The 15,791-nt window shown below is 34.0% G+C and overlaps 1 protein-coding gene across 3 annotated transcripts; it reads right to left on the reverse strand.

Annotated features, from left to right (window-relative positions):
* Nucleotides 1-307: 307 nt before the first annotated feature.
* On the reverse strand, nt 308-10,423 carry LOC107892377 (structural maintenance of chromosomes protein 4). Of its 3 annotated transcripts, none has more exons than XM_016817448.2 (29): nt 10,162-10,399; nt 9,264-9,353; nt 9,001-9,102; nt 8,588-8,764; nt 8,374-8,504; nt 8,097-8,175; nt 7,851-8,008; nt 7,689-7,764; nt 7,356-7,484; nt 7,135-7,279; nt 6,821-6,951; nt 6,070-6,222; nt 5,769-5,958; nt 5,257-5,390; nt 4,723-4,881; nt 4,175-4,483; nt 3,917-4,093; nt 3,619-3,702; nt 3,325-3,534; nt 3,136-3,225; nt 2,776-2,897; nt 2,549-2,704; nt 2,348-2,455; nt 2,200-2,260; nt 1,972-2,106; nt 1,806-1,893; nt 1,642-1,714; nt 1,432-1,560; nt 308-574 (listed from the first exon to the last, which is right to left on the reverse strand). In XM_016817448.2, the coding sequence occupies exons 1-28, from the start codon at nt 10,309-10,311 to the stop codon at nt 1,440-1,442; spliced, it is 3,738 nt and encodes a 1,245-aa protein (XP_016672937.1). In that variant the 5' UTR covers nt 10,312-10,399; the 3' UTR covers nt 308-574; nt 1,432-1,439. The 3 variants fall into 3 exon arrangements, with proteins under 3 accessions (XP_016672937.1, XP_016672938.1, XP_016672936.1); XM_016817449.2 differs by having other exon boundaries at nt 372-577; XM_016817447.2 differs by lacking the exon at nt 308-574 and having other exon boundaries at nt 1,277-1,560; nt 10,162-10,423.
* Nucleotides 10,424-15,791: the final 5,368 nt, after the last annotated feature.

The raw sequence follows: 15,791 nt of genomic DNA on the forward strand, positions 1-15,791 counted from the left end.
ACGTGTAAATAAACATAACTAAAATTATTAAACGATAAACCGAATCTTCAGCTATAGGTAAAAAGACCAAATTCAAAGATATTAAAAATGAAGACTAAATGAAAACATTAAAACTGCAATTTAAAGCTTAAAATGAGACGAGAAAATATTCCAAAAAGCAAAAAAGTTGCTTCCATCTCCTCCCACGTGCTTCTTCTCTTTCCGACACCCACCTTTTTCTCTTCTTTTATTATTTGTTCATACTTTTGATAATGATGCCTATGATTTGTATCATACCAAAAATTTTTGTAGCTTTTATAATTAATTATACAAATTTAAAATATTAATTATTTAAAAAAATCTTTAAATAAAATAATTATTTAAAATAACCGCTTCCGTTAAAAATTCTGTTTACTACTAACGGAATGTTGACTCAACAGTCTGTTTTTCTTTATTTTCAACAACATAATATTGAAGAATCAAACATGTAAAAAAAAAAACATCTTTGAAACTAAAACCACTTCTATCTCATTGTTTGCCTCGTCGTCTTATGCTCTTCTCACTTATTTGCAAATAATCCTCTTTTTTATGGAAACTGCTAATAATAATTGAATTCAACCAAATCACAAAGTATGTTAGGTTCATGTGGATATGAAAACAAAGTAGAGAAAATAAAACATACTGTCCATCCTAAACAAAGTTGCATTAATAAGATTGATATTATTTGAAAATGTTTAAATACGGAATGTTGTTTATAATGATGGTAAAATTATTCATGAAATTGCATCCCCTGTAACGTTTTCATATATTTTTTTCCTCGGAAATGGCAGCCATTAGAAGAAGTTTTGCTTTGATGAAAGGCTATCAAACATATGGAAACAAAGAAATGGTGACACCAAGAGCAATGAATATCATCATTTATTCACTGATTAGCTACGTAGCCACAAGGAGAGAATATATGTTAAATTAAATTATTATATAGGTATATCATATAGAATGAAAGTCGCAACGATGAGATCTCTTTTATTGTTCCAGATGCAATACAACATGTTCATCAGAAGTATTTATGAACAATGAAAAAGAAATGGCCATTAATGTATGATAGACACGAAAGCAAAATGTACATATAGAACAAGGGAGGGATCCAAGGTAGTGAGGCTATCTATTCTGAAAGGTGATTTACATGGAGGTAAAAGATATTCATTGCTCTAAGTGTCATTTTCTTGAAATTATTCATCCATCAAAACAATCTCTGTTATCAAATCTTTAGCACAATAACAATGGAGAGAGAATGAGAGAAGGGGAAACAGTTACTTGTCACTATCATTAACCAAAGGTGATCAATCAATTTACAGGGGAAACAATACATATCAAGATGTTCATACATAATATATATATGTAGTTTAAGTTTGCTACGGAGAAAAACAAAATGATAAGGGAAAGAAATCTAACTTGAATGATCATGCAGCTTTCTCGCACACCACGAAGCTGTTGGGATTGATTGTAATGCTTTTTGTACAATTATCAGTTTTGTAGATTCCAACAAGTCGATCAGCCAACTCAAACATGTTATTCCTCAAACTGGCATTTGGCATAGCATTGGGAATGAGTTACATATATTGAGATTTGAATTTAATAAGCAACTCGAGGAAATAAATGTACCTTATGATTATAAACTGTGCATCCTTTGTCCGATCTTTGACGTAATGTCCAACAATGGAAACATTCTTGAAATCTGGAGTATATACCATAAAGAATACTTAAAAATGAACTTTAGAGAAAAAAAAAGAAATGGGAAAGACTTTATAATCTCGTCAAAAATGTACCTAGAGCTGCATCAATTTCATCCATTACATAAAGTGGGGTTGGTTTGTAATGATGAAGAGCAAAAACCAGAGCTAACGAGCTGAGTGTCTGGAATCAGTCATGAAAGAAAAGTAAGAAAAAACGAAGCATTGGCATAGCAAGCAGAGTCAAGATTGAGATGCAAACCTTTTCACCACCCGATAAGTTTGCAATGTTCTTCCAGCTTTTCTTCGGAGGTCGAACACTGAAAACAACACCTTCCGAGAATGGATCCAAAGAGTCCACTAGTTCAAGTTCTGCATCTCCCCCGAGGGTGATCATCTGTTCGGTTCAGTTGGTAAGAAGCCAATAACAAATGAGGGAATGAATTGTACTAATAATGGCCTTAGTTTTCGCATGGTGTGAAGGACAAACCTGATACATCTCCTTTAACTTCAAAGATATTGCATTGAATCCTGCCATGAACTCATCCAACCTGAATATCATAATTATAAAAGATTCAGTTGAATGAGATTTGATGGTGAAAGGGTAACTTAGAATTTACCAGAGAGGATACCCGTACCTTTTCTTTCTCAACTCATCATATTGCTTCTTTATATCATCACGTTGTTGGGTAACTGTGTTAAGATCATCAACTCGTTCATTGTACACTGATACCTTATTTCGATATCTATAATATCAAGTACTTTAGTGGACATTCATAGAGGAAAATGGATCACACTTTGGAAACATTTAAGACTAACAAAAAAAAGAAAACGCATACTCTGATATTGAATCAAGGTTGGGATTCATCTCTTTCAGCTGTGTCTCCAGTAAAGTCACCATTTCAAGGGCCCTTTTTAGGTCACAGGCCTCAGTCAAGGTCTCATCAGCCAAAGTTGCTTGAAGCTTTTCTGTGTCTACAAGATCTTTCTGTATCCTGCAACCAACAAGATAATATGTAATTTACAACTTAAAACCGACAACTTTTAAAACCATAAGAACACATACTGTTCCATATGCTTTTGTAGACTGATTTCCAAGTCATTGAGCTTTTTCTTGTAGCCCTTCCCCTTCATTTCTAATTCCTTATACATCTTTTTCATGTCTTGCAACTTGAAGTCAGCATCCACCTGAGAAATACAAATTGATATGGTTAAAACAACAAGCATGAGTAGCACTGAGCGAAAGTCAGATGAAAGTGACAACTTATTTAATCGATGTCATTCATTTATGTGTGTTTGGTTTTGGTTTCACTTAGAATTGTCAGTTTTAATAGGTTAAGTCGGTCAGTTGCCGGTCAACCAACCGATTGCTCAACCCTAAGGATAAGCCTAACCAATAAAAAAGAAGCATTAGATGGCATAATACCTCTGATGCACGCAACTGATCAACATTCTTTTTCACTTTTTCATACTCCAATTTTGACTTCTCCAGCACTTCTCCATGTTCATTGATTACCTGTTAAAAGGAGAAACAAGTCATGCATTTGTACAAGGTCACAGTGTTTACATCTTTATCATAAGGAATAAGAAATGGTAGAGGAAGAAACTTAAAAACCTTCTGCATTTTCTTATAATTATCTTGAACTGTAAAGGCCTTCTGCTCTATTTCTTTAAACATGCCATGCATCTTATCCTTCCCCTCAATGATTCGTTCTTTCTCCTTCTTTGATTCCTCAATCCCCTTTGTTAATTTCTTCACCATTTTCTCACCAGTCTCTATTTGAACCTTGTGACGGTTGATCTCTGTGCTGTTCTTGTCAATATCCTAAAAAATTTGAAGCATGAATTATCATTTAACAAAGAATATTCCAGAAAAGGATTTGTGAATTCTGAGTCATGCAGAACTTACAGATTGTATCTTTTCAACTTTGGACTTTTGTGTTTTCAACTTTTCACCACCAGCATTTTCTATTTTATTCTGCAGATCTGAAGCCTAAAAGCAGAGGAAAAGCTTCAGTAAATAATGTGGCATCAATTGATAGAGCACTTTACATCCTAAATTTTTGTAATTATTGCAAACATGTAGAGATCGATCCATGATAGATCAAAACAAAAACCACAAAGGATACAGAAGGATGCTTGCACTTTGGCATCCCAATTGACCTCAAAGTTTCTAGTTTCAAATATATTAGCCAACGTTCACCCACCTTTTCCTTCAACTTTTTAGACCCTTGGATGAGCCTATCAATCTCTTTTTCTTCTGTAGAAATTATCTTCTTAAGTTCCTCCAGTCTATCAATTTCATCCTTCTTTGGCCGTGATGCAGCCTCCAAGGAATCAAGTTGCTTTTCAAGATATTTATATTCCGAATTCAAGCTGTCAACCTGTTTTTGAACAAGAAGAAATATTGCATGAAGCTCCAATTAACAAATGATAAGCTTTGGAAAATTGACTGCGGAGAATACCTCTTTTTGGCTTTTAGCTATCTCCATATCCAACTCTGCAACTACCTTCTCTGAGGCTTGGTAGCACCTTGTTGCGTCAGCAATTCTTTGCCTGATGTTATTTAATGAATCAACCATATTAGCAAGCTCCTTCTCAGCAGCAACAACAGTTTCTCTAGACACACTGGCAGCTCGAATAGATGTCCCCATCTTACCACCACGTGGCTTGCTTCCTCCTCCACTCATGGTACCAGATTTTTCAAATAGAGCACCATCAAGTGTTACCACACGTCGAAATTCTTTGTTTCCACCATATGCTATACGTGTTGCCTGAACTCAAAAGAGAATGCTTCAGTTCCTACTAATGTAGAAATGGAATTTGACTGAAATAGTACATAGAGTTTCCTTATATAACAACCACATGTCTGCTGCCATTATCTAAAATCTCATATGCCCCTCTAAATTCTCATCTAAACTCTGAATTTTTTGCAGATATTTGACTGTTATCATGTAACACATGAAATAAATTATTTGGCAGTCTGCTTAATAATGGAGAAACGGGTATCCACCTGATCAAGATCCTTTGCTACAATGGTGTTACCCAAGGCAGCATAGAAAGCAAGTTTTATTCTTTCATCCTGAACTTTAATCAAGTCATAGAGACGTGGAACTCCCTCAGGGGTTCTTACTTTCTCCTTTGACCTCTCTAGAAGGTCAAGCTGTTTCTCCTGCATTAGTCAAGATAAAAGAAAGTCAAGATCAAATTAAGAGCCAATAACTTAAACACGACAAATCCCAGTTATGCAAGTTCAAGGTGATCACATATGGCAACTGCACAGCTATTATCCACTATATAACACATGAAATATTACAAACTTTTACGGCATGAAATAGGTAAATCTCCATCCAATGCATCTATTGTCAGATATCTTGCCAAAGTTATTAAACTATAGAAAATACGCTCAACTGGCATGTATAGCCTATACAAAATTTTAGCCTGCATTTAGATCCTAAGATCACTATCAGAAATCAGACAGGGCAGAAAGCTATGTTCACTTAGGTAAGAACATATTAAGTACATTCTCTCCAAGGACAGCTCATACCAGAATCATGAACGTTGCAATACCAAGTTGCTCCCTACGGAGTAGTTCAACACATGCTTGTGCTGCAGCAGTGGTTTCCACCACAATATAATCAAGTCCAGGACATGCAGTTGAGATGGCAACATCATACTTTGCTGCAAGACAACCAATAACTTTTAAATATCATAGGAAAATATGAGATGATGAGTGATGATATTAATGTATTAAGCACCATAGAACACAACTAAATGACTAGAAAAGAAGGGTCCGCAACAAAAAAATTTGTTTATAGTTCTATGGATTAAATCAAAATAAATATACAGGGAGCAATAAGAAGGAAAGAATGAAGGGAGAGCAGGAGGGAAGTGGAGAGATAGAAACAGAAAGGAATAGCACTACATGTGCATGCAAATCCAGGCATTTTAACAAATAAAGACGCAAAGAGTTCCAGCAGACAGCAACTATTGATCCCTGAATCTGGGAAAGATGGCAAGAGCTAATAGAAGATAATTTGACAGGATGGAGAAGCTCACCATCAATAGCACCTAAATCACCCATCCTGCCATATATTCCCTCAATTTGTTTGGATTCTTTAGCCTGCAAAATCGCTTTTAGAACTGATCCCTGGCTCTTCTCAGAATCAAGCACTGACTTCAGTTCTGCAAACTTCTCTCTTGCCACTTGTTCAAGAGGAATCAATGCTTCTTGTTCTTTGATGCATGTCTGCAAAACATAGGTTGTTCACAACATATATCATCATGGAAAAAGAATTTGGACAAGAAAATTAGCCTAAAAGAAGCCCTAAATCAACCAAGTTATCATGGAATCAGGAACCTGTTCCAATTTGCGTGCTTCCAATGCTCCAAGCTTGTTCTTTTCCAGATCAGTTTGCTTATCTTTAACGGCAGCAGTTATAGTTTCAGTTTTTCCCAATATGTTGTCCATCTCTTTTTGAGCATCCTTAAAAGCTGTATTAGCAGCTTCATGCTGAAAGAATCAACATTCAAATTAAGCCATCTTTTGTATCTTTCTCTAACAAAGTCACACAAAACTCCCTAAGAATAATAATGCAGGAAAAAATGCAAAATTAGAATGCTAAAACAATGAGCAACCAAGGTGTCTCAAACTATCCTCCACGGTTGGCATCTGCATCTTTGCAACAAATGAGATAACACAGCAGTCTTTAGCAGTCGGGTAGAATCAAAGAAACTTTGAATAAAAGAATTTCATTGTAACTGCTTATGAATATTCATTTTACTTCTACTGGTAATACAGTTCGATCACATTAACTACAGGAAAAGGACTCTAACTTGCTGCTTTGGGTTTCAAATGATGCATGTTTGGCCTCTCTAATAAAAACCTCCAGAAACAGCTACTTAATGATGCAAAGTTATTAAACTTAATTTTATGGAGGAAAAACACTTTCATGGTATAAAAGAAGTACGATACATTTTACTTCCCTTCCAATAACTAAGAGAAGAAAGAAAGAAAAAATCGCAATATTTAAGATTGAGGGAGAAGGATAACTAGAATCTCAGAAGTTTATCAAGCTAGTTAGCAAGTGAATAGCAATATATAGCCACACCTTTTGAGTTAGAAGGTTACGTTCAGTGTGAGCAACTTCAAGCTTTCCCTTATGCACAATCAACTCCTTTTCCCAAGGTTCTAATTCAGCACGAACCTTTGAAAGCTCAGAGCGATATTTCTCAGTTTCAACTGCCCATTATAAAAAATAACAGTTAACCAGATTGCAAATGACCATGAGCACAAAAGAACACAGCTAAACATTATTTCTATCTAAATAAGATTACGTCATTTTTAAGAAGGCGGAAATGTCGACTTTATTCCCACAGCCTAATAAAATTTCTAAATAATAAGAGTCCAAGGAGATTATGTTACCTTTAGAATTCTCTTTCATTTCTTCTAGGACTTTCTCCTCATCCAGCAAAAGCTTTTGGAGCTTCGGAATGTTCTCCTCAAGTTTTGGGATAAGATTTTTTGAGTTCTCACACTCCTTTGACACATCCTCAATTTTTGAAGAATCCTGGAATATGAAGACAAAATAAGTTGTACTCGTGAAGCTATCAACTTAATTTAAGTAAATCAGATCTTTCAAGAACCTTTTCAAGTTTATCCTCTAGTTTCTTTAGCTTCTGTTTCATATGCTTCAAATCTTCCCTGTATTTGACATCCTGCCTTTCAAACTCCTTGAATTCTTCCTTACAGGTTCTCAAATCATTATCAAGTTCCTAATTATTTACAAAAAGAAAAAAACTACTCAGCTCATTATTTCAATAAGCCAATTCAGAAGGATAAAGCTAACGTAATAACCACATAAACTGCCTAACGCATTTGTACTCAAAACCATTATCTAATAAGGAACATAATACTCATCAAGTTAAAATATTTCCATAAGCATATCACTGTGAAGCATACACCAATCAAATGCGAACCTCTTTTCTTATCAGGTGCTTGTTATGCACAGACTCAATCTCCTTCAACCTCTTACTGCTCTCCTGAATCTCTTCCCTGAATTAGGACATCGTAACTGTAAATCCTAATTACATATTGAAGCATAGATATGAATACTGAATGCATATCTTAAACAGAACAACCTTTTATTCTTCAAATTTTCTTCTACGTTGGACACGTTTTCTCGTAATTCTACCATTTTCAAACTGGTATCTTCATGGGCCAATTTTGCAGCTTTCTCTTGCCATTTCAGGAGAGAAAGCTCTTTCAACATGTACGCTTCTGCCTCATTCTTAACATCCTATTGCACAGAAAATATAACAGTTCAAGTACATATATTATAGACGATACCAATTTAAAAAAAGGGGAAAATAGCATCATTAACAAACCTCCAAGCTATCTCTTTCTTTCTCTGCTAATTTAACCATTTGCACAACACCTGATCGTTTTTCATTGAGACTTTCTAACCTGGAAGCAAAAAGGAAAACAACATGAAATAGTGTTAGACATATACAAGTCTAGAAGACAGTAACTAGTAATCTATTCACTATGGTGGACTGTCTTGGTAGCTACTAGCAAACAAGGTGATCGAAAACAGGTTAAAAGGTCTCAAGTACTAGTGTCAAAAATAGCAAAACATTCTGTGTACACAGGAAAAATACTCACTCCTTAGATGATTCGTCAATCTTTTCAACATATTTGTTTGTTCCTATTATGTCCTCCAAATATTCAAGGAAACCTTCATCATGAGGCCCTTGTGCTTTTGGCTTCATGAGCGAAATTTGCTCAACCTCACCCTGATAATAACTGGTAAAACATGAATAAAAGTAGAACAAGAACTTGAAATATCTAAATATTAGACCTTTTGAATATACTGAACCTGAAGAATAAGAAACCGATTGTTGTCAAGATCAACTCCTTTCCCTTTCAATTTCTTTGTAACTTCTGTAAAGTTACTAGCACGGTTATTGATGTAATATTTGGATGAGTTATCCCGAAATGCAACCCGCGAAATAACAAATTCACTTCCTGGAACAGCTTCATATGTCCCGTCATCCTGCAGTCAGTAGAGAGTTAGTTCCAAAGTAGCACCACCTCAAGATTCTTAAGTTCCATGATATTGGGACATAAAACAGTGAAATTGAATGATTTAAAACTCAAGGGTCTTGCAGATTAAGCGCATAGAAAAAATATGCAGCATTTAGCTTCCCAAAAACTCTGTTTATAACTACTCGCTCACTAAGTGAAAAGGCTACATACAAAATCAAGAAAAACAAAATGAAAAAGACTCACCAGATCAATAATCTCCTGAAAATGAACAGAAACACCAGCACTATCAAGATTTTGATGATTAGTTGAATTGTGAATAAGCTCAGAAACTTTATTAAGCCGCATCTGCACAAGTAGATCAGCAAAATCAAGCACGAAATGATATAGAAAAAGGGAAATCTTCAAAAAGTACTGCCAGGTATATGATTAGAAGTACCATTGTAGCTACAAAGGAACAAAAAAGAAGATAAATACCCAAATAATAGAATATTGCTAATAAAAACTACCTGCTTTGCTCTCTTCCCAAATACAAAAAGCATGGCATCTATCACATTGCTTTTACCACTTCCATTTGGCCCAACCACAGCAGAAAAGCTCTAAATTTCATCGAACAAGAAAATAAATCAGGGGGAACAGAGAGAAAGAGTTAAAGTTTATAGTCAGTGGAAGAGATATTAAATTCCTAAGATGAAAAGTAAAATTTGAGGACAAAATGATATCTTTTTAGCTTACTCAATAGTACAGTGAACAAACTTAAAGAAACTAAGACCTGAAATACGAAAGCTAATTATTTGAAAAAGTCATAATTTGAGTTAAATTTTTGAACTTGTCATATAGACTAGCAACTTCCCACTCAATTTTCCACCTCTTTCTCGCAACCAAAAGAAGGAAACACTAATAACAGAAAAAATAAATTATCTCAAATTCAATTCGTGCAATTATCATATCATTTTTATTTTCTTTCTCATTTTACATTTTTTTATCGGCAACCAAGCAGGAGTTAGACTACTAACAAACAAACTAAAAGCTTACTTTCTACATCTATCTATAAAAAAAAGTAATCGAAAATATAAATTTTTGAAATGTTCATCAATCTGCAATTTATTTCTCGATTTCCAGTGCTTTCTCAGTAACCAAAAGGAAACCGTTAAAATTACAACAAAAAGGAGAAAAAAAAGAAAGCTATTCGAGTTGAAGTCATGCAATTTTTAATTTCATTCTCAGTTCTTCATTTTCTCAAAAGAAAAAAAAACGAAATAATGAACTAATAACGAAAGGAAAAGCTAATCCAAGTTGAGTCCGCGGAATTATTACATAAATTTTGCAATTTTCCTTCTCAATTTCCAAACTTTACTAGAAACCAAACAAAAACTATCAAAATTAAACGATAAAAGAAAATATAACCTTGTGAAAGGGACCGACGCGCTGTTCACCGGCATAAGATTTGAAGTTCCTCATCACCATCTCGTTAATTACTAACCTCGGTCCTCGAGATCCCACTTGGGCCCGGTCTGGTTCGCGAGTCGCGAACTCATCCTTCGTTTCCATCCCCATACGGAAATGAGCGGCTACTGAGTCAACTCGCTGCTGTTGAATCGGTTTGAGACTTCGTGACGAGTTGATGGAATAAACAATTAAAAGGAAGATGAAAAAGTTTAAAAAGTATTTGAGCGAAATTTCAAAAGGGATATTTTAGCGGGAATTTGAAATGAAAAAACATAAATGGGCCTTCGTTCGGCCCTTTTGACCATTAATAAGCTTCTGAAACTTGCACATTGCAAAAATAAAACCCACATTGTTTATTTTTTAAGGCGTAATGACAATTTTAGCTCTTAATGTTTACTCATTTTCTCACTTTAGTCCTAATCTTTTTTATGGATCACTTTGGTTCTCAACCTTCAAATTTTAGTCAAATTACTTCTTGAGTTCTTGTTGTACAGAAAAGCTCACTGAAAACTAAGATTGTAATAGCACTAGTGTGGTAACACATGTGACAATCCACGTGTACTTCATTGTTGATGTGGATACATTTTAAAAAATGAGCCTTTTATAATTTGTTGAATTTTTAAAAAATATTTTTTACGAAGTATACATGGACTATCATGTGAGTCGTCACATAGTGCCATTAAAATTTTAACAATTCAATCAACTTTTGCATCCAACAAAAAAAAATAATTTAACCAAATTTAGAAGGTTGAGGACTAAAATGACAAAATGAACTAAATTGGTGAACAATTCAACTTTTGTATCATGGCTAGTTTTCTTAGTCAATTGGATTCCCAAGCAATATATTGGCAAAAAAAAAGGTAAATACTTTTGGCCCCTTAATTAGCATTACCGATATAACGGTAAATTAAAGTATGACATTAATATCATCATTTCAAGTTACATTATACAACTAATCCCTATACATTTTTTTAACAATTTAATTCTTTTTCTTTTAACTTTGTCTTTTGTTTTCTTTTCCTCTTTCTTTTTTTCTTTTTTTCTCTTTTCTCCCTTTTTTTTTTCTTTTCTTTTCATGAAAGTTTGCATGATAAAACAATGTTATGATTGAGATAGAAATCACATAGAAATCACATTCATTTGAAATGGTATTCATCTACGACTTAGTTATAATCAAGAAGGCATAATTATCTATTTGGTCCTTTAATTTTATAAAAAATTATTTTACTCTTCTATTTAATTTTTCGTCTCTTTTGACCCTTAAATCTGTGTTATTTGTCAAATCACTCTAAAATGGATAGAAAAATTAATATTTGTCAACTTTTTTGATGTGGTATACACGTGGATTGCCATGTAGATGTCATGTCAATAATAATTTAATTTTTTAAATTTTAAGAAATTTAAAATTTTATTAAAATTATTTTTAAAAGTATAAAAATTTTAAAAATTAATTAATTGCCAAAATATCATTTTCATATGATTTACATGGACTGTCATGTGAATTTTTCATCAGTAAAATTAACAAACATTAATTTTTTTATCTATTTTGTGATAATTTAGCAAATAATACAAATTTAAAGTTTAAAATTAAAACGTGAAATAAGTTATTATGCAGATTTGCTAACTTTTTTTTTTTTTGCAACCCAACAAAAGGCGTTTATAATCTATATCAAGAATTGCTCTATGAAAGAAGCACCAAGCAAATACCCTCAAAATGCTAGCATGTCACAATTACCAAAAAAAAAAGGGTTAAGTGCATGCTTTTAAAGAAAAATGACAACACTAATGGCATAATTTGTAGTTTTTTAAAAGTAAAATCTAGAATTTTGTATTAAAAATGGGCCCTGGCCCAAAATTCATTACAAAAGCAAAAGAAGAAAAAATAACCTAAACCTAGCCCAAACCCAAATTTTCCTAAGCCCACCAAACCCATTTTGATACCCCCAATGCCAAGCATCATTATCTGAGGTAGCCTCCATCGCTTTCAAAATCTTAAATACCCTTTATCATTTTCGAGGATCTCCCATTAATTACCTGCACTGTCTCCAAAAGCTTTCTGCCAGACCCCTCTTTTGCCTTTTCATATGCCCTGCTTCCCCCATTACTCCTTCTGTTTCCGCTCTTATCTGCGAAAATTTCCTTCAAATACTTTTTGGTGCTTCATTTTCTCAACTGTCCCCCATGTCCATCAGTCCTCTCGTCTCCTTCTGACACTGCCAAACTCCTCGCATCTTCCTCTAGTGCTAACATGGCCTTCCTCGATAGTCGATGTCCCAGGTTATTGAGTTGTAAAATAATAGTTAAAATAGTAAATAGCAGTTAACTGTTTTTGTTAGTTGCTAGTAGGTTGTTGTTAGCAGTTAAGTGTTAGTTAGACTTGTAAAACTCTTTAAATATAGGAAGCTAGTAGTTCAGCTAATATCTTGTTCATGAATAATAATTCATTCATTCATTCCTTCTCATGCATGTATGTTTCTATCATGGTATCTGAGCCAGAAATATATAATTTTTTCTTTCTTTATTTCTTTCTTTTCATGGCTACTGAAACTGTTTCTGGAAATGAATCTCAGAATCGTCAGTCGTATAACAACGAGGTTCCTGCTGATGGTTCCTCTGGTCCTAGCATTGCTTCTCTAAGAAAGATTCAACAGTTTCCGAAGCATGACACTGTGAAACTTGGTGAACGTTATTTTCTTTTGTGGAAGCAACAAATTTTATTAATTCTTGAAGGTTATGGCCTCCATGAGTTTGTTCTTGGTACTGTAAATATTCCTCCACAGTCTATTGCTGATACAAAAGGTAATCTTGTTCCCAATCCTGATTTCTTGTTTCATAAACAACAAGACAAATTATTAGCCTCTTGGTTGTTGTCCACCATTTGTGATGAGATCTTGGTTCATCTCACTAATGCTCGAACTAGCTTTGATATTTGGAGTACGGTTACACGTCGTTTTACTTCAAAGTCGAGCTTAACAGCTTCCACCTTGCATCATTCCTTGTATTCTCAGAAAAAGGGTCAGTTGACTATGAAAGAATACTTGGCAAAAATTAAAAGTTTGTGTGATACACTTACAGTTGCAGGAAATGATGTGTCTGAGCAAGAGCAGATTAGCATTATTCTTGTTGGTCTACCTGTGGAGTTTGAATCCATTCGAGTGGTAGCATCTGCAATGAGGGTTCCTCTTGATCTTTTTGCAGAAATGCTCACTGATTGTGAAGCTCGACAACAAGAGCTTCTTTCGAATGTCTCTTTTTAGGCTAATCTTGTTCAGCAGCATGGAAATACTGATGACACTTGTTGACACCATTTTTTTTTATTGAAAAACGGGGTCGACTTGGGTTTTGAAAATGAAAAAGGGAGTCGCCACCGATCCTTTTTGAGGTGTGATTGGGTCACCTTGGAAAAAGGTTGTTTTTAATAAATAATTTGATTTTATTAAAACAACGGTTTTGGTCTACGAAATTTAGAAAATGGGTTCGGGAGTTGGTTACGTACGAGGAAGGATTAGCACCCTCGTATAGCCCAGAAATTGGTACCTAGTTGATTATCTAATGTCTTGATGTCGAAAATTGAGAACTTGAAAGAATTAAAAATACGATCCTTGTATTAAAATGAAAATTTTTGGAAAAAGAAATATATTTCACGTTAATCGAGAAAGAGAATCATATCCAGTAAGTTAGCATACAATATCTCAAATTCTCGATACGCGAATGAAAAATGCTTATTTAAAAGATATTTTAGCCATCTCGGATTTAAAAATGAGATCACGACCAGTAAGTTAGGACGTGATTTTTTTTAATCCCGAGGTCATCTAAAATTTGAGTTTAGAAAGATTCGTACATTTAGATTTATCGAGAGAATCGAAACCCAGTAAGTTAGGGCACGATTTTCTCGAATCCAAACACGAAATGCCATTTTAAAAAATAAATTTTGTTATATCGAGTAAAAATAAAGCACAAAATTATAGTGAAAGCAAATTACATTATTTATGCATGGCAAAATCATAATGAACATGAAAATATAAAAACGATGCAAGCTATAGCAATCAATATGAACGATCAAACTTACAACATACAAAATAACAAAATAAAAAAACGAATAAAGTTAAATCATTCATTCAAAATAATAACAAAATGAAATAAATAAATAGCAAATACAATTAAGTATAAAAAGATATATATAGACATGAACTAAGATATGTGTATACATGAATTAACAAAATATATAAAGTATATTTTATATAAGATAAATAAATATGCGTATATATAAAAATATGTACATATAGGTGTATAAAACTATGGAATACGAAGATAAAGGAATACATATAAAAAGTAAGTGTATATATGTTGTAAAATAAAAGAAAAAGTATATATGTACAAACTAAAGTTTAAAACTAATGAAAATATACATATGTATACAAATAAATACGTTAATTTATATACATACTAAAAATATATTGAAAATGTGTATGTATATGCGGATTTAAAAAATATAAAAAAGGGTGTATTTTAGACTATAAAGATTATATATAAATATGTATGTATTTATGAAAATGAAAATGTGTATATAGATATATATATATAGGTACATAAGTTGTAAAATATATAAATATATATATGTACCGGAAGTTTAAATAAAATCAATATAAATAAATAGGTAATAATAATAATAGTAATAATAATAATAATAGGACTAATTCAAAACGGGAACGAAACCTCAGGGCTGAAATCAAAAATAAAACAGAATAAAGGATCAAAATGTAATATGCGGAAAAAAGGGGGACCAAAATGGTAAATACCCCGAAGCCCCAAAACGCAGTGCAGCAGAGGGTCAAAATAGAACAAAAACAGAATTCCGGGGCGAAATTGAAAAATAGGAAATAGCGAAACAGGACCAAATTGCAACGCGCTACAAAGTCGGAGGGACTACGCGCACAAATATCCCATTTAAAGAAAACACGCGGATCCTTCCCCTGGGTCGGGTCACCGCGCGGGTCAGAGCTCAATACGGCGCCGTTTTGGAGCCACTGATCAGACTCCAAACGGCGTCGTTTCACACATCATGTAAGGGCCAAAAAGAACCCTAATCTGGTAGCCTCCATTTCATTTTCTAATGAAAAGAGAAAAAAAATAAAAAAATAAAAAAAGAAACAGGAAAAGAGAACAGAGAGCTCGAATGCTCTCATCTCTGTGCCCCTTTCGGCCTTAAAGCTCAGGCCACCATCTCCGTCTCCATAGCCAGTGGCCGGAGCTGCGCGAGAACGGCCCCTAGGCCTCCCCCTTTTGCGGCGTCCCCGAAGGCTAAGCCTTCTCAACCGCGAGACCAAAAGGAAAAGGGATGAAACGCCCCTTTTTGCTCGACTCCGACGACGGCAAAGGCGGAGTTCCGACACCAGTCCACCGAAGCAGTAAGGTATCTTCTCCTTTCCCTTTTAGTCCCGCTTTATTTATTAAACGATTGCAGAAAAATAAACAAAAATAAAAGAAATAAAATGAATAAGAACACGAGAACAGAGTAGAAATAACTGGAGTCAACCTTTTTTGATTTGCTTTTTTTATATTTGCTTCTGTATTGATCTGGTTCCCAA

The sequence above is a fragment of the Gossypium hirsutum genome, chromosome D09 (assembly GCF_007990345.1).
Source record: "Gossypium hirsutum isolate 1008001.06 chromosome D09, Gossypium_hirsutum_v2.1, whole genome shotgun sequence".
Classification (NCBI taxonomy): domain Eukaryota; kingdom Viridiplantae; phylum Streptophyta; class Magnoliopsida; order Malvales; family Malvaceae; genus Gossypium; species Gossypium hirsutum.